The sequence below is a fragment of the Ovis canadensis genome, chromosome 9 (assembly GCF_042477335.2).
Source record: "Ovis canadensis isolate MfBH-ARS-UI-01 breed Bighorn chromosome 9, ARS-UI_OviCan_v2, whole genome shotgun sequence".
Lineage (NCBI taxonomy): Eukaryota > Metazoa > Chordata > Mammalia > Artiodactyla > Bovidae > Ovis > Ovis canadensis.
In genome coordinates, this window is record NC_091253.1 from 42,892,276 (window position 1) to 42,915,851 (window position 23,576).

Consider the following 23,576-nt stretch of genomic DNA (forward strand, 5'->3'; position numbering starts at 1 on the left):
TCTCTTTGCAGTGGCTCCTGAGCAGATCAGTCCCTTACACTCCTTTCGTGGAATCACCTTTGAAACTCATGATGTATGTGGTGACTTAATTGAAAGAGATCAAAACAGGATACATATTACAATAGTGAGCCAGTAAACTGACCTATTATTAGATATTGGGAATTGCATATTGACAGTGAGCATGGTATTACTCAAAACATGGACTCTAAATCCACAAGTGTGGACTGGGCCCCTCTAAATTCTTATATAGTAGCAAGTATTATTCTGATCATTTGTATCTGAAATTATTAGAGTCTATCACTAGGATAATGTGTTGCCCAGATTTATACCATGTAACAAAGGTAAAACCAATCCTGAGGTTAATATATAAGGTAGAACTTGGACCCACACAGCAATTACTGCATAAATACCAATCCCTGGGTGAATCTAGATATGAAGGCAGCACAGAATATGTCATTAGTGTGAAATCTTTGGGTCTCCAGGTCACTGCTCAAACTTTCTAGGGGATTTTCTATTCAAGTGAAACCAACACAAAATAATTCTTTCAACCTCTGCCTTTGTTCTGCCGCCACACAGATCTTTGCTGCCTGATGTTGAATCAGGACGACGTGTGCCCTGGTGTGAACACCCTGTGCGTAGCCCTGCCGGTTAGCACACGTCTGTGTGACTTTCCAGAAGACAGGAAGTCATAAATAAAGCGTACAGAGCAGGTGAACTTCAGGAGGTGTGGCTAGAAAAGAGACAAAGGGGAACCCCGTGTGTGGGGCAGAGACTCCCAGCAGTCCTGGCCAGGCCCCTCACAGACTCCTTCCACGGCTTAGTGGGGTCTGTGCCCTCGGCAGCTGGCTGGAGTGTCGTTGCCTCGACCTAGCCACCCACGTCCTGCCCAGTGGGACTTAATATCCATCTGACTGTTTAAGCAAAGATAAAGAACTTTCTCCCTAACTCAAACCTGTTTTTCCCCACACGATCTACTTATATTTATAAAAGCAAATCTCATCTCTATCTGTGGCATGGGAAGCACTGGGCAGGCTTTCTCTGGGCTGGGGAGCCTCTTGGAAGACCTGGGACTGGAGCTGCCTCTTTGAACCCGAGGAACAAGGCTCTGTCACCAAGGTGACACAGGGGACAGTTGATGAACCCCTGGTGCCATCCACCTGCAGTTCCATCACCGAGAAGCCCACCCGCTGCCAAGCTGCCGGGGGTCCCCATCCCTCTGCTAAGGGTAGCAGCTCCCCTCCCCGCCCGGGGCCTGCACGTGCACACAGCACACAGTCCAGTGATGGTCACGGGAGGGAAACGTGGTGCCTCTGCGGGACTGGGGTCCTGACCTGGAGCCCGCGACTCCCAGACTATGGTCCCGATGCCAACCTCCCCTCCAGCCTGAGACAAAGCCCACACAACAAAATATTGGCACCCAAGCTCAGGCCCTGGCACACGCAGGTCCCTGCAGCCCTGCAGAGTCATCTAGCTGGGCGATGGCCACGTTTCAACACACTTCATTTGATGACTGTGGTTTTTCAGTGGGACTAATAAAGAGAAAGTCTGATGACTTAAATTCAGGCCAAACATAGAATTAACAGCCTCCCCATGAAAACAGCATAAAGGCATAGGAACAGCATGTAAGGAGCTGAAATAGCAGAGAAAACGCATCAGGACACGATATGCTGATAACATTATGCAGACAAGAGCTAATGCGGGCACTGTGCTAAGGGCACACAAACCAGGGTATCACTGACTCTTCCCTCAGAACAATCCTGGCAGCTCAGGCTCGTCTTCCCAGGCTGCATGCGGCCCTCTTGAAGGCTGGATCACATCCACTGTATGAGTGAGCCATGCTTCTCTCTGCTGATGGGTGAGAGGCTGCTTCCACAATCAGCACCTGTCACCTCATCATCCAGCTGCCTCCGGGTGATGAGCTGACGTCGGGTCCACAGAAGGACCACGGCCAGGACCCCAGAGTTTGGTGGGGGTGGAGGAGACTTTCAGTCTATCCTCCTCCAGGTCCCACTGTGGCTGTCTTGCTGCGGAAGCTGTCACATCTGCTCGGGGTTTGTTCAGAAGATGCAGGGGGAGCCCAGGGCTGGCCCTGCAGGTGGGACTGAGGCGGGCTGTTCTCTGCATGGAAGCACCCCCAGCCGCCTTCCCCTCTCCCAGGACGGCAGGATCCCTCATCCACACCCTGCCTCTGGGTGCTGCGTGCTGCTGGGCAGGGCCCGAGGCTGGGGTGACTGACGGGGCCACCCTGTGGGAGGTGTGACAGGTATAGACCCAAGACTCAGCCAGCAGCCTGTCTTTCAACTGTGTCCAGACTGAGGCCACTATCCTGGGGCTTCCTGGTGCAGTTGCTGGGTTGGGTCAGACCACAGGCTGTTTCGGGGGAAGGAGGGGGGGGTTGTACTGCTGTGATGTTTATCTGCTGGATCTGACCTCAGGCTCCTTACCTGCAGAAACAGGTGATGACGGGACCTGTCTCTTTCCCGTCAGGCCCATGGGCCTCAGCAGCTTGAAGCTAGGCCCTGCTCTCCTAACCCCAGATGAGAGCTGGTGGTGTCTTAGTGGCCGTGACACGTGTGGAAGCACTGTTCGAGATCCTTTCCAGGTGTGTCACCCTCCAGTCTGCAGGAAGGGGCCGTGACACCTGTCTGCTACCTCAGCTGGTGCAAAGCTGGCCCTGCCAAAGTGCTTGTTGTTAATATTTGGACTGGTATTTAAATTTTTTGCTGTGTGTGCTTTTTTAAAATTGCTGTTCTTCCAGAGCCTTTTTGAGTTCTGCAGATTTTCTCAAGTTCCTGATAAGAACCAGGTCCTTGGATTCCACGGCTGCTGGAATTTCCTTTATATCTCCACACGGAAAGGAAGAATGAAGCACGGAAGTTTGGAGCCCCTCACCAAGTGGGGCTCTCCGTGGCGTGCTGCTGTGGGGGACCCCTCCGTCCACTCCTAGGAGCCCCACGTGGCCGAAGGAGGTCTCAACTCTGTTCAGACAGGGTCTGTGTCCACTCCTCAACTATGGCAGGCTTGTTTTTCACTTGAAAGACTCTGGGCACCGTGTCTTGATGAAGTTTTGTGAGGGTGCTCTTTCTGAGGAGGTGGACGTGAGAAGAGGAGCCACGGAAGCTGATAGAACAGGGAGCAGAGTCTCTGTCAGGATGGTTTCCGCAGAAAAGGCTTGTCTTCATGGCCTCTCCTCCCAGCAGGTTGCTTATTAGACAGGTGTGTGTGTGCATGTGTGTGCACCTGCACAGGCATGTGTGTGTGTGCTGTATGAGTGTGCACGTGTGCAGGACACACACTGAGCTTTGGGGCCCCACCTCCAGGAAGTCTCCTCACCCGCTGCGGCTGATGTAGAGGGAAAGGAGCCTCAGGTCAGCTCTTCGGTGGACGCTCGCAGCCCTCAGTATCCGTGCTGGTGATAACGACGCAGCCAGCTCTTCAGCCTTTGAACTCTCCACATCTCTTTGTGTTTTCCTGGCCGCTGCTGGCGGGCGGGCGGGTGGGAGGAATTTGGGCAGGCTGGTGCCTGCTCCGGCCGCAGGTTTGAGCAATGGTTAGCCGCGTCGTCCAGCGTCTCGCTGTGTGTTTTTTCCTGGTGGTGGCAGTGAGAAGTTGGACGAGTTTCTGGGTACATCTTGTTCTCCAGGCAAATGAATGATTTCCTTTCAGCTGGGTAGGTTTGCAGCGAGTTCCCGCCACAGGCTCCAAGTCTGCAGGGGAGCTGACGTCTGTGTGAGGCTGGCAGTCCACCCTTCTGCTCTGTCTGGTCCCCTGGGAGCTGGCCACTCCCCGGGAGGGGGGCTCTCTGCCCTACTGCCCTGACCTCGAGACGTCTCAGGTCACCTCGGCTCCGATGTCCTTGGACACGAGGGGGATGCTCCTGGCAGGAGCTGCTGCTGGATTTGACCTGTGTTAGGCCTGTGACCGGGCCTAGTGGGCCCGTAGCCAGAGATGTGACTTTGTAACACCAAGCATCACCTCTACCAGGTGGGAGCTAAAGGCTGCATTAGGGTAATTAGGTCTTTGCACCAGAGCATGCAGCATGCGTGAGAACAAGCACAATGACCCAGAGCATGCTTCAAAGCCGCTTTCACTCTCGAAGCTGCCTTGCTGGGGAGGCTCCGTGTCTTCTGTGCTGGAGCCAGGCCTCTCTTGGTGCTGTACACGCTCTGATACATGCCGCCTGTGGATTCTGTTGATCCTGCAAAACTGGGGTGACTTTGGGCTGGCGCTGGGACCCTGTCCATGGCACTGCCCGGTGAGCACCTTGCAGCTGAGGTCTGACCTCTCCCTGCCTTGGTTTGCTCACCATTAATCACCCTGTCTACCCGTCCACTTCCGGGACGGCTGTAAGATTTCATGAAGTCATGGGTATAAAAGTGATTTGCAAAGTATAAAATTGCCACTCAAATAATAAAAACCCTGCAGGCACAGGGTCAGGGCACGGACACCAGGGAGCCAGCCCGCCAACTGTGACTCAGCGTGTGGCTCCTCACTGAATACTTCAGGGAATGGGCTCTGAGTCCTGGTGGTCAGGGGGCCTGTGTGAGGAGTGATGGGGCTATGCTCTGGGGGCTTCGGCATCCTCAAATTAGTGGTTGGTGCTCTCTCATTGCCAGCATCCATGGGACACCTGGTTCCTGGAGGGCAGGTGCCTGTCGGCGCTGAAATGCGAGGTTGCAGGGGCCTGTGGAGGTCTGGGGTGAGTTGCAGAGGTGTGCATGGCGTGGAAGGTCAAGTGTAGTGGGATGGGCTTGAGAGGCAGCCGCTCAGAAGGCGGTGTCTGGAGGGTAGAGTCGTCAAATGGAAGGTTCTGGAGGAGGGGTTTCGCAGTGGCCAGGCTGTGGTGTGGCTGCTCCCAGAGGGCATGAGAGGCTGACAGAGATGGGTATCTGTCATTCTCAGGGCAGCAGATCTGAATTCTGGGATCTTTGGGGAATCACCAGAGCCCCCTTGGAGTCAGCAAGTCTGGTCTGAGAACAGTCGTCACGCATCCATCACCTGACTGGGGATGGTCACCTTCCAGACAGGGGCACTGCAATGAATTATGGGCCCCGGGCCCACGGGAAGCAGCTGAGGAGGGGGCAGGGCGGGGGTCAGGGCTGAACTCTCAGCAGAGACCGCGGAGGTCTGCGGGAGGTGGGCCATTGGGAACGGAGGAGGAAGAGGTGTGAGGCTGTGCAGACATCAGGGGTGTCATCTCCAGGCCCCTTGTCGGTAACATGGAGCCAGGCAGCCAGGCAGCCTCTTGGAAGCATCACGTTGCCAGAACACTTTCTAACAGGCCCAGACGGTGCCCGTTTCTGAGCCTGTAACACACAGCTGTAGGGGAAGAGAGACTTGGGATCATGACTTCCCCAGGTAGCTTTTTACCTTGTTGATCTGCACATTCTCAGCCTTTAAAAGTTAAGATCTTGGTGCTGAATACACATGAGTTTTGAAACCCTCAGTCTTATAATTTCACCCCGTCTGGGTGGAATCCTGCAATGCCCACCTTCAGGGACTCGACTCAGGAATCAGAAAATATCTGACGTTTAAGTTTCATAAGGATGTCAGTTTCTTAGAAGACTGTCTTGGCTTGATCTAGCCTCATCAGCAGGACACTGTGTATTGAACTCCAACCATACTTACTCTGTGCTTCAAAAGGAGTCTGTTTACATTTGCTTCCTTTTTGAAGACATATTTGATGTGATAAATTTACTCTGTGAACTTCAAGTAAAGATGCTGAATCAGCCGTGGGCAGAGACCTACTCATGTCAGTGAATTTCCAGATACCCAAGTAGCCCTGGTTCACTGTTCTTTGTCTCAGAGGGACATTTTAAATTTTGTTTGGTGACCAACATAAAAGGTCAACACTGATGCCCCTGAAATGATGGGTGGGTGAACTGCTGGCCAGGCTCCTCGTCTCCTGGTGAGTTGCAGGCAGTCAGGGCCTTGGGGAGCTGATCCTCCCGCTTTGCTGGGCACGTGCTGTGGCCTGACAACTTTCTCAGGAGTCATCATTGCCCTGGGTGCACAGACTAAAACAGAAAGGGGTTTTCCCACGACCCAGCCTTGGGATTCAGTCATCAACTCACCTAGCAAACATTTATTAAGTGCCAAGTATGTGCAAAGGCAGGAGAACAGAGTAAAAGTGGCCATACCTATGTGTTTATGGACCTACGTTTGTGTAGAATAAAAAAACCATAAGACAAGTAAATAGAAACTGAGAACAAAGCAGAGGCTGGCAGCAGGGTGATGGAGGCTGTGCTAAGCCCGCTTCCCTTGGGGTGAGGAGGGTTAGTCTTAGCGTGGCTGCAATAATGGGATGGCTAATGAAATGCTGTCCTCCAAGACTCCAACCCTTAGCTTAGCACCACGTCTCCTATCTCACAATGCAACTGATAGAAACAGTGAAACCGGTTTGAGTTTCCAGGTCTTTGGAGGAAGCAGAGGGAGAATGTGTGTCAGGAACAAGGGACCCTGTCTGGTTTCTGAGGTCACATTAGGGAGGGGGAGCCCCCCAGGGGGCGGAGCAGTCCTTCAGCAAAGAACTGGGAGTCCCCTCCCCATGGTGGGTGTGGACCTGCCAAGGAGACTCAGGCGGCAGCTGGAGACTCAGAGAGCCATGTGCCCAGGGATGGCCAAGGGTGGACAGACAGGGTGCCGGTGTGGGGGCAGAGGGGCAGCACTGAGTGTCCGGAGAGACCTCTGCAGAGCTGGTTCCCTGGGAACCCCCTTGACCCACACCCACTCCCAGAGGTGCCCATGGGCGTCACCCTAGCCGCCCAATCCCGGGCCTCCTGGACCCCGCCCCCACTGCACCCTGGGACCTGCAGATGGAGGGTGCTCAGAGACTGGGGCGCCGCTTGGCTCTGCAGACTCGGGCGTGCCCTGACTGCACCTGCAGGGCTTCTGTCCCAGGGCCGCAGGCGCTGGCCGAGCTGCACCTGCCGTGGGCGCGCCCTCCTCGGGCCGCATACCTGGCGCTGGGCTGCAGGCCCCGGCCTGCTCACATCCCACTGTACCAGCGGAGGCGAGACTGCAAGGCCAGGATTTCCTACCTGATGGGACGAGGTGGGCTCCCCACCTCCCCCTCCTGCATGGCCCAGGTGACCTCACCCTCGTCCCTCTGCTGCCGTCAGCTCCTCTGCTTATCAGGGTTTCTCAGGAGCAAACTGACCACGGCGCCCGTGGGTTGTAACTGTGCAGACCCCAGGGGTGACCTTGGAGGAGGGGACAATGGTCATCAGGGAAACTGGGCTTTGCTGAGGCTGGAAGGCTCCTTGGAGGAGGTCGCTAGTCATGTGTTCCTATCAGAGCCAATGCCAAGCTTTCTGTAAAATCAAGTGCTGTTTGCTCCTGGACTTTGAACACTGTAGTAATTTTTCAAGCTCTGAGAGGCAGCTGCAGGAACGGGCTTGTTCAGAGTGACCGGGAGAGGGTGCTGAGAAACCCACAGCGGGCTGTGCCCCACCCCTTCACACCTTTCTGGGCTGCAGATCCTTCCAGGTAGAGGGGATTACAGGACCTCCTGGGGTGACCCTGTGTTTCCTGAGCCAGGCTAGCTCTTCCATGCTCTCTGCCTGCAGCCCCAGGTGCTCTGAGGCTTGGCTGCCTCCATCCCAGGGAAGCGAGCCATGGCTGTGGGGTGCCCCCAGGCCCAAGGGGCTGTGTGCCCCTTGCCCTCACCTTCTCTTGAGAGGGGACACCTGTGCTCACATCTGTGCCACCAAAGGACAGCAGGGGAGGGCAGGCAGGGGGAGCTGACGGCAAGGGTGCCTGAGGCAGAGGGAGGCAGCCCATGTGTATGTGTATGTGTGAGGGTGTCTGACAGTGTGTGCGTGTGGGAGTGTATATGTGTGAGAGTATGTGAGTATATGTGTGTGAGGGTGAGAGTGTGTGAGTGTATGTGTGTGAGAGCGTGGGTGACAGTGTGTGATGGTGAGAATGTGAGTTGTATGTGACAGTGTGAGTGTGTATGAGAGTAAGTGTGAGTGTGTGTGTCTGAGAGTGTGTGAGTGTGTATGAGAGTGTGAGTCTATGTGTTGTGTGAGAGTGTGAGTTGTGTGAGTGTGTGTGAGTGTGTTTGAGTTGTGTATGTGAGTGTGAGTTGTGAGTGTATGTGTGACTGCGTGAGAGTGTGTGTGTGTGTATGTGTAAGCGTGTGTGTGAGCACAGATGTATCTACACACAGACACAACCACAGCACACAGTGGCACCAGAGACAAGCGTTCAGACCACACAGCAGTGACAGCATCAGAGGTCAGGGCAGGTGCAGGATGCTGTCCCTGGGCCTCACCTGTCACCTGTGAGCTCCTGGGACTTGGTGGTGCTGAGGAGGGAGCCCGGGCAAGAGAGCGTGCCCCCTGTCTTGATTCAGCATAGTGTCCCCGTGTGACCACAGCACCCCCATATCACCTTGTCACCACAGTGTCCCCGTGCCACTACAAGTTGTGCTGTTTTCCCTTGAGTCCAAGGACATGACACTCCAGCGCCTTCAGGGACCCCCCTGGACACTCTGTCCCTGGAGGCCCTGTGAGCGAGTCTGCCTGCTGAGGGGCACCAGGGAGCCCTGCCTCACTGCCATCTGAGCACCTTCGGGTCTGGGTCCTTGACACGTGGCCAGAGCACCAGGTCTTCACTGGAAGCCGTCTGCACGACTGAGTCTGGGGCTGACCCGGACCGAGTGTCTCTCCTGAGCCGGGTGCCCTCCAGGTGCCCCTCTCCCCGTCTGTCCCTTCCTGTGTCTCCACACCCTGAGGGTGGGCATCTGGGTTGCCCACATCCGGCATGCGGTGTGAGGCCCAGAGGGCCCTGGGCGCCTGGCTGAGCCCACCCTTTTGCGGGTGCCCGGCGGCGGGGCGTGCAGAGGGGCCGGACCAGAAGCAAGCCTGCTGACCCTGGGGAGGCAGGGTGGGGCTGCGGGGGCTGAGGTGGGGCTGAGCGGCACCCACCCCCTCCCCCGCCCCCAAACCAGGCCAGCACCGCCTGAGGCTCCGTGGGCTGCAGCGGCCCAGTCTCGGATCACAACCTCGGGGGCCTGAGTCCCAGAATATCTTGACTGACTTTCTGTGACTGCTCGCCCCGGCAGCACCTGAGGGACGTGACCGCCGGCCTTCCTCCCCCGCAGCAGCAGGTCCAGGCAGGGCGCACGGTCGGAGCGGCTGCCCCTGGGGAAGGGGGGCTGTGGGTGCCAAGAATGCAGGGGTGGGGCCGCGCTGAGTGTCCGGCGAGGCCTCTGCAGAGAGGATTCCCCAGGAACCCCCTCTGCCCACACCCCTTCCCAGAGCTGCCCCACGGCGTCACCCGAGCCGCCAGGTCCATGACCCTCCCCTGCACCCCCCTGGGCCCCGCCCCACTGCACTCCGGGACCTGCAGGCGGAGGGCGCCGCGTGGCTCTGCAGACTCGGGCGTGCCCCGACCGCACCTGCAGGGCTCCTGTCCCGGGCCGCGGGCGCTGGCCGAGCTGCACCTGCCGTGGGCGCGCCCTCCTCGGGCCGCATACCTGGCGCTGGGCTGCAGGCCCCGGCCTGCTCACATCCTGCTGTGCTCGCGGAGGCCAGACTGCACGGCCAGGATTTCCTACCTGTCGGGACCCGGGCAGGGGTGAGTGCCGCTGTTAACTCTCCATCTTACCTGTTATCTTAAAAAAAAAAAAAAAAAATCATGATTTTAAAACCATGCCGGTAGTCAGAACATCTCTTTCTTGCTACCTCATCATCCCTTCGCCCTCCCCCTTCCTCCTGGTCCTCCCCTCCCCCCACCGTGTACTCCTGCAGGTGGGCACTCCCTGGGGTTCCAGTCCCCTGGCCTGAGCTCTGCAGACTCCGCACACCGGGGCCTCTGTGTGCAGACCCAGACAGGATGGTGCCCTTGGCAAGAAGGAGGCATCCACCCTTCCTGGCTGTCAGCTGACCCTGGTTTCCTGAGGTTGCTGCGCTCTTCTGCATTTACACAGGTCAAAATCAGCAGAAGGTCATATTTAAAAATTCAAAGAGGCAAGAAGCTTGTTCTCCACTTAGTCAAATTCACAGTGTCCCATTCAGGAACATGGCAGGCACACCCAAGGGTGGACTGGGCTGGTTGGAGCTCACATAACCTGGATGCAGCGCCTGTTTGCTCAGTAGCCTTCAGACGCCTGTGCTTCCATGCAAACCCTGTATCCTACTGATTTCTATTTCAGCACCCAAGAGCCAGTGAGTGCCACAAGCACTGGAGCCTCGAGTGGGGTTGACGGGCAGACAGACATTAGCGGGACAGCACCAATGGCTTCGGGATTAGCAGGGTCACGACAAGTGAGATATAATGGTTGTCTGAATTAAATTTGCCCATCATATGGTCCATTTTGGTTCACTGAGTACTAAAATGTTGATGTTCACTCTTGCTATCTCCTGTTTGGCCGTGTCCTTGATTCATGGACCTGACGTTCCAGGTTCCTATGCAATATTATTCTTTACAGCATTGGACTGTACTTTCACCACCAGACACATCTACAACTGGGCATTGTATCCGCTTCGGCTCAGCCTCTTCATTCCTTTTGGAGCTATTTCTCTACCCTTTTCCAGTAGCATATTGGACATCTACGACCTGGGGGGCTCATCTTTCACTGTCATATCTTTTTGCCTTTTCGTATCGTTCATGGAGTTTCAGGGGACTTGAGTGTGTCTCATAAACAGAATAAACTACTGTGTGTTTCTGTGAGTCTGTGGGGAGGATGTGTTTGTGGGTTAACAGGGGGGAACTTCACAAAAACAGACCCCAAGAGTGTCATATTTGTGAAAATCCTAGTGACACTTCTTTGGAGCTTTATCTTGGCTTCATGAGCTCCGTTTCTCTAAATACACTGGATGACTAAAGGATTTCTAGGGGACCCCTCACAAGACTTCAGCTCCGCCACTCAGACGACACTCCACACTTGTCAAGGGGAGGATCCACAGCTGTATCTTCAAGTCATCCGAGTCCACTGTGTTCTTATTTATTCATCAGCTACGAGATCCTGGTGAGGACATTGTCTGTCCTAGACCCTCACATTGACGGTGTACCCGTATTTATCTTGGATTTCTGTCACACTTCACAGTTTACAAAATGGCATCATAAACCTATTCTCACTCATTCTCAAAGTCCCTATGCGAGCAGGCAGAGAGTGGAGGTGTTTTCCCATTTTATATGAAACACACTTGGTAGAGTGTTTATAGCCTATGGGGCTTCCCTGGGGGCCCTTTGGTAAAGAATCTGCCTGCCAGTGCAGGAGATGTGGGTTTGATTCCCTGGGTCAGGAAGATCCCCTGGAGAAGGGAGTGGATACCCACTCCAGTATTCTTGCCTGGAGAATTCCATGGAGAGAGGAGCCTGGTGGGCTAAAGCCCCTGGGGTTCCAAAGATTCAGACAAGACTTAGCAATTCAATAACAATGTTATGGGCTGAGAATATGTGACTGTCCCACTGTGACCACAGCCCTGATGGATGGTGCGTATTCCAGTCCCCACCAGCTCACAAATCACCTTTCACTTATGTCAGACTTTCAAGTCCATGTGGCCTGTGTGAGGCAGTCAGAGCTGGACCGAGGTGGGAGGGCCTGGTGCAAACCCATGCCCCCGCCCCATACTGGGGTCCTTGGGCTGGGTCTCTGCCTCTGTAAGGCCACACGGTCACTTCTGTGTGTGTGTGTTGTGGGATCATGTGGCCTCTGCTTCTCCTTCTCCACGTGGAGGTCTGTGTCTGGCACTGCTCTGTCCTCTGTGTGAGGGTTCAGCTCGCCCTCTCCGGGAAGGACTTCCAACATTCCCCCATGACCTCTCCTCACGGCCTCCTTGTGGCAGGGTGGGGCCCAGCCATGTCCTGAGCTCTGGGCTAATCGCTCCCACCAGGAGGCAGTGGCTCCACTCGAAACACGACTGCAGGGAGGACGTGCCCACTCCAAACCTGGCTTTCTGTCCCGGCTCTGAGACCCCGAGAACTGTCCACGTCGAGACCTGGGCTGGGGGCAGGAGACGGTGTGCACAGGCCGAGGGCAGGACAGCTGGGACCTCACCTGGTTTCTGCAGACACCTCCAGGTGGACTGTCTCTCCCATGGAGATGCCAGGGCCGGTGGGTCCATCCCAGGGCTGGATGGGCAGGCAGGGCAGCAGGAGGTACAGGCAGACAAGAAGATGCAGGTCCTGGGGAGGAGTGTTTTCCTGGCAGATACGGTGGGAGGCTTGGGCCACAGGAAGCTACACTTAGAACGACGGGACCTGGAGCGGTGTATTCCCATGGGACTGGGATGGGGAGAGAGTCTCCTGGGCTGGCCCCACCATGGCTACCCTTTTCTCTGCCGGAAATCTGGCATCCAGGGGCTGATTCTGGTTCCAGGGTGTGTTCAGGGTCGGCTCCTTCTTCACTGGTGACCAGACTGGAACCACTTCAGGAGGTCGTGTGCTCCTGAAGAGGGAGGGGTGGTCTTCCAGGAGGGGGACACACGTGACTTCTGCACTTTCTGGCTATCGCCAGGCAGTTGCACAGTTAGTGCATCATGACCAACATGTGATCTGGGGTGCACATCTGTTCCTTTCCCCGGTAGCTGCATGTGAACCCTGACAACTGGGAGGTCAGGGATGCTGAGAGGGGCTGCTCGGAAGAACCTTCTCTAGAGGGGCTATTGGTACAGTTTCTGAGCCTGTGTGATGGGAATTCCCTTGAACCATCTCCGCAACAGGGCTCTTGCTGGGGGAGGGGAGGAGGGACTCCAGCAGAGGGGGACAGCAGGGGCGTCACAGGGTGCAGAGCCTTTGTCTACACTGCGGACCGGGCAGAGGACTGATTTAGGCTGGGTTACCCACCTCCCCCGCCCCGCCAGCTTAGCCCGAGGTGGGACTCATGAATGTTTTGGATGATTTTATGATGCAGGCAATTGCAGGCTTGGCTTCTCACAAGTGCAATCTTGTTCCCAAAGATATTTGCAGGTTAAGAATGCAGGACTACCAGTTTTCAGTGGTAGCTTTTAAATCCTGTGGCTGAAAAAAAAAAAAGTTACTTGTTTCCCAAACAGAGTCTCTCTGTGCTGCTCAGGGGCTCTGCAGCCCTCCCAGAGGGGCCTCCCAGGGCGTGGAGGGGGGAGCATGTTGAGGAGCCAGTGGGAGGAAGGCTCCAGGTTACAAGTGTTCCCCGCAGCCCCCACCAGGCCACCCCGGGGCAGACGCAGTGCTGAGCCCCACTGAGCCTGGAAGGAGGAGGTGGGGAGGCGGTGGGGTCCACGTGGAGTAGGAGGAGAGCCTGGTCCTCAGGGGGACTCGTGTGCTCCGAGGACCTGCTATGAAGTTGAGTGAACCCTCGGGGCTAAAGTCATTCACAAGCTGCCACAGAGAATCTAGACATCTACAGAACGTCACTGGAGGGAAGAACAGGGCAGAGGTGCAGGACCCAGCGTGTCCTGGGCTGTGGAGAGGCTCTAGCCACTTCCCTCGGGTGCCCCACCCTCAAGTCCCACCACAAGTGTTTTAAAAGCTTTTTTAGTTTTAAAGGAAGTCAAGTAGTAAAACAGGGTTATTCACATGGAGGTTGACCTACAGGGAAAGGTTCAGGGACAGATGCATAAAATCAGGGTTTTGCATGATCCATTAAAATCACAGTTGATTATGGGCCACATGCTGGCAAAGAAGTAAATAGCGCGGCACAGGGCAGGGTTGGTCCTCACGCGCCCGCCCTGCCGGCCTTCCCAGGACCGTGTAGTCACACATGCCGGAAATCTCCAGAGATGCAGGCCTGGAAGCCAGCACTCTTGCTCACAAAGTCACCCCAAGTAAGGAAGTGATGAAGCTTGTGAGGAGATTTATCTCTGAGGACAGTTCATTTGGAGAATTATTCTTAAGAGCAAACATGGGGACATTCAAATTGTGAAGGGCAGGGAAAGAGCCTCTTAGGACGGCTCTGGACAAGGATTTCCTGACCTGAGGGAATGTTCCTGACACAGTGGTTCATAAAAAAGCAGCTTAGAAGAGGAGGTTCAGTGGCATCCCCTAAAAATATGGGCGACTCTGTGCAAAAACGTACATGTCCTCACAGAGAGGCCTTAAGAAAGCCTGAGAGAGTCTATGCCAGAATATTAACGTTTTAGTTTCATCTTAAAATTTCTTAAACTTTGGAAATATTTTTCAGTGATTATTATTTGTAATTGGAAAAATACAATAAAAATTACAAGCATATTGTGTTGCATTTTTTATATGCCAACTCAAGACAGAAAAATTGTATCAAAGTCCATCTGTATGAGAATCCAAAACTTTAAGAAAACACTTGGACAGTAAAATGTCTTCTATTTCATGAAATTGGGTATTTCACTTATTTATAGCACTTCATTTTTAACACTAGGTATTCTTTTGCTAAAATGTAATAAAGCATATGCAGTAACAAGAGGAATTTGATAGGCCGTGTGGCCTTACGTGTCTGCACGTGGACCAGGGGTTCCCACTTGACGTCCCGCGGCTGCCCTGGAGTTCGCAGGAGGCAGACGTGGCTCAGCAGCAGAATGAGGCCCGTCTTTCTCGAGCTGCGTCCGATGCCCTCAGCACCCACTGGAAACAGGGGCAAGGGAAGGCAAGGCCGGCTTTGGGGATACCCGGCCACTGGGCACATGTGATGTGGCCCCGGATGAGGGGCTGCACAAGGGGTGTCCCAGGTGGGGTGATGTGGACTAACAGTGGGGTCCAGGGGGAGAGCCTGGGGGCAGAACAGAGAGGGGGCTTTGCATCTGACCAGAAAGGGGGCATCTGGGCTGACTCACAGCCAGACCTCACCCCAGACCCAGGGAGGAGCATGCCCCGCCCGTGCGCACTCACAGATGGGTCAGCCTCATGGTGCCCGGGGCCCCTCTGGGCAGCAGGCTGAGCCTTTAGGCACTTCAGACAGCGACACAGAGCATATGAAAACAGACCCAGCCTCTCTGACTGTTACCCAGGGCACAGCAGGAAGGTGTCTCAACACTGAACACCAGAATGATCATTCTTTGGAAAACGTCTTGGTTACTGATTGCTCCAAAGGGAATTCAGTAGTTTCAGTGATGTTCAGATGGGTGCCCACCATCTTTCCATCATGAAGAAAACAGCTCATGATTACATGCTCTCTCTATTCATTTCATTCATGGAGATATTTTATGATAGTTTGTGCCAACAGATGGTCTAGGTGATAACTCCTCGCTGCAGCGATAACCCATTGGGCCAAACCCAACCACAGCTAATAAGGAAATCTGTGTCTGCGTCTATCTTACTTGATCTTACACCAAAGGTGACGATGTATGTGAGTTAACCCTGACCCATTCCCCCTCAAACACACAATTCACCAAATTCACCCGCACCGTCCAGGCTAAGCAGGAAGAACACACAGTATGGGTGAGCCTCCCTTTTTACTCACTTGAGATGACATTTAGGAATTCACACCTCACTGAATTCATTTGGATCTTTGAATACTTGGGCTTCAAATTCTTTCTGGCTCTGCGAAATAGAAGGCTCAAATTAGTACAGACTAACAAAAAGTGTTCTGTGTGTCTGCCTGACATCCGAAGAGCCTGGCAGCGATGAGGAGCATGAGGTGGGGGCCTGGGATGGGCTGTGTGCTCATTCTCAGGTACTGACTCTGCTCCAGCCCAGCGCTGGTTCAGGGACCGCCAGGAGGGTGAGACCTGGCTCCTATGGGCCCCTGCCCACAGGCTTAGACCCAGAACCAGGGCTGGTTCACAGGCCAGAACCAGGGGCTCAGCTCACCACAGTGGGACTGCAGGAGGATGGGCACCCTCGGGATCCCAGAGGGCTCATCATGGCACAGCCAGGCTGCAGTGGTAGCTGAGATGTTGGAGGGAGACCTGGGGGTGGGGAAGGGACAAGGTCGAGGAAGACACGAGCCCAGCTGGAGATACAGATGAGAAACCGGGGTGGGAATATGGCAGTATTCATGTATTGCATCACTCCACCTGCCTAACACCTTTCAACAGATCCTCATGACCTTTAAGACAAAGGCCAAGCTCCGAGCGCCATGCACTGGGCCCTTCCGTGTCCTCCAGGCTCATCATCAGCCTCACGACTCCAGATGCTCTTCTAATACTGTCCCCCTTTCCCTCTCACACATGACACTCCCTCTGTGTGGGCCCTGCTGCTCCCGTGCATCTGGTTCACCGCTGGGTCCACAGGACCCGCAAGCCTGCCTTGTCCCTCCAGCTGTCCACCCAACTCCCTGCAGCAGTCTCCACATCCCCTCTTGGCCACACATGCCCCTCTGAGCCCCAGCACCTGGGGTCCGGGGACTCTGTAACCCATGATCAGTGAACCCTGGCAGGTGACCTACACTCGCTGAGCCTAGGTTTCCTCATCCATAAAATGAAGACAATGATAATTGCCGACTTCACGGGGTTGTCAGAGGACAGGTGAGGCCACAGGGGGCTGCCAGCACTGCTCATGGTACTGATTAGCAATGCTGGTATAATAATAATTATTACCATGTAATCATTTTCTGTCGGTTTTTTTTCCCCTGATCTGGAGTGCAGCCCTAGAGTTTTTCATCTGGGTTTCTGGCCCACATTACGCTTCAATAATAGTTTCTTGCAGGAACAAACAAGTTAGTGAATGAAAAAGTCACAGCGGACTACCCGAGTTCAAAGACACGGACCAGCCCTATTTCTCGGCCGCCTTTCTCTTTTAGAAGCCTCTTCTATGGGTGAATGTGACTCATCTGATCACTTGCCAAACCAGGGAGTCCTGGGCTGCTGCTCCTATAGGATGCTTTGGTCTCTGTTCTGTGAACACACGCTGTTACCTTCGGGTCAGGGAGACATGGCCCAAACGCTTCCAGTAGAAGGGTCTCCTCCCTCACGGCCTGTTCATAGTCCGCGAAAGACAGCTTCCCATCATGATCATGGTCCTGGGGGCAACCGCCACGCGGCAGTTAACATGGAAACACTGATCACAGACACACACTATCTTCCTGTGGTCCATGGTTCAAAGAAAGATGTTAGAAAAGTGAAAGACTAAGTGATGGAATGGAAAAGGTTCTTTAATACCACAGTGAGAGAGAACAAGCTGGCGCTTTCTTTCACCAGGCAGCAAACTGATTCCTGTTTAGTTGCTAAGTCACGTCAGACTCTTTGTGACCCCATGGACTATAACTCGCCAGGGTCCTCTGCCCATGGGATTTCCCAGGCAAGATTACTGGAGTGGGTTTCCATTTCCTTCTCCAGGGGATTTTCTTGATTCAGAGATTGAACCTGGATCTCCTGCATTGGCAGGCAGATTCTTTACCACTGAACCGTCAGAGAAGCCCAGGAAAAGAGTTTCCGCAGTTTGAATTCTTATTTCTAGCCCATCTCTGGCTTGTGAATTTCAGTGCATGCTAAATCACTCAATTGTGTTTGACTCTTTGCAGCCCTATGGACTATAGCCCTCCAGGCTCCTCTGTCCATGGGATTCTGCAGGCAAGAATACTGGAATGGGTTGCCATTCTCTTCTCCAGTGGATCTTCCCCACCCAGGGATTGAACCCATGTCTCTAATGTGTCCTGCACTGGCAGGCAGGTTCTTTACCACTAGTGCCACCTGCGAAGTGAATTTCAACAGAAAAGTCTGAATGATCCATCTCACCATTTTCTTCAGTGTGATCTCCACCAAGTCTTTGATGCCTTCGTCAGGGTCTTCCTCAGACGGCTGCTTCAGGAGGCTGTTCTTCAGCATGTGGAACATCTCCTCCTTGGAGATGAAGCTGTCCCCGTTCAAGTCAAACACTTCAAAGCAATCTTAAAAAAAAAACAACCGATACAAAAGTGCTGCCATTAGCAAGGTAGAGTTTGCTCTGATGGTTTTCAAGGCCCAGGGCTCTAGGGTGATGCTCTTATCAAACCCCAGGACTCAAAGCAATCAATTCCCATAATAGATGCTTAACGTCCACTTACTGAATATATTCAACAGTCCTAAAAGGTTTCTTACACTTACCTATGAAGAGCAGGCCAAGGAACAACAAGTTGACAATTTCATCTTGAAAACCTTGGAAAACTGATTGAAATGTGCCTCTTAAACAGAGTTCACTGGGGGTGAATTAGGAATTAACTAAGAATCAGAAACTTGAATCAATGTTTTTGACTCTTATGATTATAATTCAAGTAACAAAATGTGTAAAATACTCAATACTTTCATGCCTAAAGGCATGCATGTATGGTTAGCGTGTGCGCTACATGCCTGTGGGGTCTTGCTTGGCATGATTCCTCCTTAGAGTGTCCTGACTTGTCTGTTTACTACTTTTCCCCGCTCTTATTATTGAGTTGAATTTGCTCCCTACATGAGGTCAACGGGAGTTCAAATCAAGCAAACAACAGAGAAACCCACCACACTGATGCACATTCTTTGCACCTGCTTATCATAAAGTACAAACCAGTAGGATGGCGTGAAATCTTACATTTCATTTTTTCTTCCAAAGTTCCTCGGAGAAACACTGATAATCCATACACCCACTCTATTACACTTATGCAACCATCGTTGTCTTTATCAAACCCTCGGAAAACTAAAAAAAGAGAGAGACATACAACATAACGCTTGTGCTGAGCCTGTATTCTCAGTGAAGGCCTGTGCCACACTGCTCACTCTTCATGTTTAAGCAAAACTTCAGGACCATGTGGTCCCACATTCTCATTTGACAAAATGGAAAACTGAGACGTCATAACACTGGAAAACTCTTTCACCTAAGCTTTTACATTCTCCCTTTATACTTTGTGAGAATAAGCACACTGAATATCTAAAGACATGAATCAACAATTAACATATAAACAAGTTGGTATATTACATGTTGGTATGTTAACATGAAATATATAATTTTGTATTTTTGTTACTCAATGAAAGTAATGCTACTACATGATAGGCTATATCTTAATTTTTACTGAAATACTCTCAATGGTATAAGGACATTTAAATGTCCTTTTGAAACTATTTTAAAACTATTCTATTTACCAAGTAGAAATGTTTGGGGTTTTCTGATATAAGGTAAAGGAAACCTAGTTACTCAGGCTGACTTTGTCCTCTTCTTAAATACACGAAAAGAGTGGTCGCTATCTTCTTCCCTACAAATATGAAAATTAAAATTTTATGTTCAAGTGGAATTGGGATCACAGAACATGAAGCGTCTGTCCCAGGGTTTGCCTGAACTTCAAACTGTTTCCCTCAGTTGCGGCTGGATCTGGCCCATCAGGATGCTGGCATCTGCTCACCCCTGTCCATGATCATGTCGTCTGTCATCCCAAACGTCATATGCAGGATGTTCCGAAAGGCGTTGCGGTCCAGCCCGATGATTACGCCCTGCCGCTCCGTCACTTCTCCCACCAGGTTATAGAAGAGGTTGATAAGGCATTTCACTTCAAATTTACTAACTGGGAAAGAATAAAATTAAGACATAACAAAAGGCATTTTAACCTTTTAAGTCCAGCTTCAACTCTGCATGAATGAGTCTGCAAACAAACAACACTGGAGCCGTCCACAGCCAGCTGTCGACAGGAGACGACCCTGCTTTGAGACTCATGACCCCCAGGTTAACAGAGGACCCCACCACCCCAGAGTCTCGCCACAGCAGAAATAACAGCCATCCCTCCCATGCACTGAGGCTGTCATATTTGGGGAAAAAAAAAATCAGCCAGGTCACCTGAAAGGCAACTGTGGGGTCTGATTATAACCTGAACAAGGCAGCAGAGGTAAGCATGGTGATGTGAAGAATGGTAATTTTCCCCATCATTAAAAAAAAAATTTTCTTTATTTGTTCATTTTTGGTTGCGCTGGATCTTCACTGCCATGCGCAGGCTTTCTCTAGTTGTGGCGAGCAGGGGCTACTCTCCAGTCGCAGTGCATGGGCTTCTCACTGCGGTAGCTTCTCCTCTTGCAGAGAATAGGCTCTAGGGCACAAGGGCTTGGGTAGTTGTAGCTCCCCGTCTCTAGAGCACAGGCTCAATCGTTGTGGTGCACAGGCTAAGTTGCTCCATGGCTATGGGATCCTCCCAGACCAGGGATCAAACCTGTGTCCCCTGCATTGGCAGGCAGATTCTTAACCACTGGACCACCAGGGAAGCCCTCTGCAGCATTTTGATTACAGGCATTCATGAGATTTACAGTGTAGCGTTCCCCTGGAGATAGATACCAATCTCCCCCACACTAGGCACCAACTTGCATCTCACATTAGCTTTTGTGAAGCCATGAGTCAGATTTTGGAAATCAGAATCACCTATTTTCCAATAAAGGATTTAAGCATATGCTAGCACACAGGAAGTGTGGGCTGTGGGTGATGTGAAAATGAACAGGCAACCACAGAGCAGCACCTTGGAGGAAGAACACTTTTGTCTAAAGCGTGTGCACACACGTGCCTGCTTGCAGTGTGCATGACTGTGGAAAGGGTGGCCCAGTAAACACAGAGCTGATTGTGTCCCGAGCACCATCTGAGGTGCCTAGCTGGAAGGATTAGTGTCTGGCGTTAAGAACATAAAAAGGAGTTTAAATATGAACTACAGGTGGAAGATGGGGAAGATGTTATTTCAAAACATGACAAAATTGTGGTTGAGCATTTTTAAAAACAAGGAAGATGTGTCCATGTACAAGGAAACAGCACAGAGAAGCGGGTAAATCCCATCTCGTCTTTTAGGCCAGGACAGGTTTGAAGGTGATTTCTGGTTTGGGGCACCACAATTTAAGAGGAACATTGAAAACTTCAGAAAATAAATGATTTAGTAAATAAATTGATAAATAGTAGACAATGATACAGTGATTATAATTTTTAAAAGAGCTGTTAGTTGCCACAGAAAATGGTATGAATAGTATGTCACTTCCTCAAAAAACTTAAACATTGAAATACTACACAATCCAGTGATTTCACTTCTGGGTATTTTCCCCAAAGGATTGAAAGCATGGACTCTGATACCTGTGTACCAGTGTTCATACCAGGAGTATTCACAACAGTCAAAAGGTGGACGTAACCCAGGTGTCCAGGGAAGGATGAGTAGATGGGTGTCCATCCATACAATGGACTATGATTCAGCTTCAAAAAGGAGGGAAGTTGTGAATCATGTTACCATATCATAACTCTTGAATACAACATGCTAGAGTGAAACAAGCCAACAAAGATAACAAATATTTTATGATTGTACTTATATGATGTACCCAGAGTAGTCAAATTCACAGAGACAAAAAAGTAGGTGGTGGGTGCCAGGGGAGAAGGAAGGGACCAATAGTCTCATGGGGACTCAGTTTGGGAAGATGGGAAAGTTCTGGAGATGATGAGGGGCATGGCTGCCCAACAATACGAATGTACTTAATGCCACTGAACTGTGCACTTCAAATAATTAAAGTGATACATTTTGTGTATTTGTGTAATACACAATTTGTGTAATACATTGTGTGTGTTTAACCACAGTAAAAACTCTAAAAATAAAAAGTGATATTAATGGTTAGAGAAGAGAGACTTGCATGAAAGATGATGCGATCTGTTCATGTATATGAAATGCTAGCTGAGGGGGTGTTGATTAGCCATTTTCCCATCTCAGCTGAATAAAAATGAAAGAATATTAGCTTATTACCCAAAGTATCAAAGCTGAGTAATTTTTCCACAGGAAAAATTCTCTTGCTGAAATGTTTCTTAAATTCAAGAATACAATACTAAATGAAATTAGGGACATCGGAGAAGGGATTTTTCATCTTTTCAGATTGGTGTAAGTCTGCTCTGCAGATCAGATCTGCCAGGTGGTGGATTAACTAGACCACCACTTCAGATACTTTCTTCTCTGATTCTGCAAAATCTACTCACTTCATCCTGCTGGGAACATCACCTGGCAACTAAAAGGAAATCTGACTTTAGAAGAAAGGTCTTCTGTGTAAAGTTTCAAAATTATTACAACGTCTATGATTAGTTGCCTGGCCCGGGATTCTCACTGTTTCTACAGAATTTAATCATCAAGTTTCTTAAGACTTACTTGAAAAATTTTATGTGAAGGACAAAAATCAAAACTGTTGACTGGTTTTCTTGTCCCGTTTTCACTTATCTTTTAATATATTCACAGAATGTCTGCAATACATTTGCAAACACACTGGAAAAGGAACTAAATCAGATTCAGTGTTTGCCGTGTATAGTAGTTATTGCATTGTTCATTCAATATGTGACTAGATGTTTTAAGAAAATCTGGTCTTTTCCAACAAATGAAAGTATTTTAAGAAAAACAATAGGACAAAACTCTCAGATTATAGTAACCATAATAATAGATTATAGGACAACTTTCATTTTCAGAGTTTAAGATGCTTATACATACCATAACTTTTATTTGCAGCACCATCCTGACAGACTTTCCTACCTCTCATTATATAAGATACTAACTCTGATTAGAAGGCACTAGATTCCATAATCTTTAAAACTACATCAAAACATGTTTGCTCTTCTTTCTTTGCACCATGGGAATAGTCTTGGGATTATGGTTTCTTGTATTTTTTAAGAGGCCAGTAGTTTTGTAATAAGCACATAACTTATAAGCTGGATCATCAAATATTTATACCAGATCCATAGCTTCCTTGCCCAAGCACAGTTCTGTTTTTGAGTCTGAATATAATTATAAGGTTACCTGTGAAATTCTAGGACCACTTTTCAGAATATGTGTGAGATGGGAGTAGGGAGGTTATTAACATTAATATCTTTCATAGGTGTTCATCTTGTCACCTGCCAAGTCTCCTTCACTTTGCAGGAAAGTGGGGCCCCAGAGATGGGAACAGATACTGTATTGTGTGATTAGCTTTTTTGAGCTCCTTGGTTTCCAGGCACATTTCCTTGCCCTGAGATACAGGTTTCTGTACCGCTTTAACCCACCTTTCCTAAGGATGTTCAACCATTGATAACCACTTTCCCATAAGGTTCGCTTAGTAATGTCCAGAACTTGGACCTTGCCAGTTGGTTTGCTCTAAGAAGAGCTTTTTGTTGTGCTACTTCTCTTGATTCCAGTGGGTTTTTAGTGCTTGTTTTCCACCTAAATCTGAGGCTAGGGCCACATACGTCTTCAGGGTAATTAAATCACATTTCTTATAAGGTAAGGGGAAGTTAAGAGAAGGTTTGAGAAGCAAGCACGTGCATGCATGAGTGTAGAATTTGGTGCCTCGACACCTGGAAACGCTCCCTAAGATCCTGGGCTCTGTGGGTGTCCACCCAAAGTAGCTGATGCTAGTGTTCCCTTCCAGACTTCTCTTTAGGGTCAGGCGTGGAGGGACTCTGCAGACCAGGCTCTAGCACCCGCAGGATAGGGCCTGACCCGGGAGTCTCTGCCCGCCCAGCCCTTGATTCTTACTTACAATGCTTGCAATTTTTAGTTAAGGAGTCCGTCAGCTTCTGCAGCTTCTTGCGGTTCATGTTGGGAGCTCAGGAAACCGGGAAGAGGCCGGTGTCCGGCGGCGGCTGCCAGGACGGTTGCGAGCCCTGGGTCTGGGGCTGCAGGCAGGTCTCCCCTGTGTGTGTATGCTGTCCTAACACGCGGCGTGGCCGGGGCAACGTCTGGGCGGCCGCCGATTGGCTGCTGGGCAGGAGAGGGCGCGGTCCTAACAGGCGGCGTGGTCATGGCAACCCTCGGGCGGCCGCTGATTGGT

General features: G+C 51.2%; 1 protein-coding gene across 6 annotated transcripts; it reads right to left on the minus strand.

Moving 5' to 3' along the window:
• Positions 1-10,609: 10,609 nt before the first annotated feature.
• Positions 10,610-23,501, minus strand: CLXN (calaxin). Of its 6 annotated transcripts, none has more exons than XM_069601012.1 (7): positions 23,286-23,450; positions 19,190-19,348; positions 18,385-18,489; positions 17,577-17,728; positions 16,757-16,861; positions 15,362-15,441; positions 10,610-12,972 (listed from the first exon to the last, which is right to left on the minus strand). In XM_069601012.1, the coding sequence occupies exons 1-6, from the start codon at positions 23,341-23,343 to the stop codon at positions 15,382-15,384; spliced, it is 639 nt and encodes a 212-aa protein (XP_069457113.1). In that variant the 5' UTR covers positions 23,344-23,450; the 3' UTR covers positions 10,610-12,972; positions 15,362-15,381. The 6 variants fall into 6 exon arrangements, with proteins under 6 accessions (XP_069457113.1, XP_069457117.1, XP_069457111.1 ...); XM_069601010.1 differs by lacking the exon at positions 10,610-12,972 and adding an exon at positions 14,055-14,526 and having other exon boundaries at positions 23,286-23,474; XM_069601011.1 differs by lacking the exon at positions 10,610-12,972 and adding an exon at positions 14,106-14,671 and having other exon boundaries at positions 23,286-23,501.
• Positions 23,502-23,576: the final 75 nt, after the last annotated feature.

Bases quoted from the DNA above. Each gene is read 5' to 3' on its own strand.
- CLXN (XM_069601012.1), bottom strand. From the start codon at position 23,343: ATGAACCGCAAGAAGCTGCAGAAGCTGACGGACTCCTTAACTAAAAAT. The intron at 19,349-23,285 runs GTAAGTAAGAAT...ATTCTTTCCCAG, and splicing joins AACTAAAAATTGCAAGCATT to TTAGTAAATTTGAAGTGAAA. The intron at 16,862-17,576 runs GTGAGATGGATC...GGTTGCCCCCAG, and splicing joins AGATCACACTGAAGAAAATG to GACCATGATCATGATGGGAA.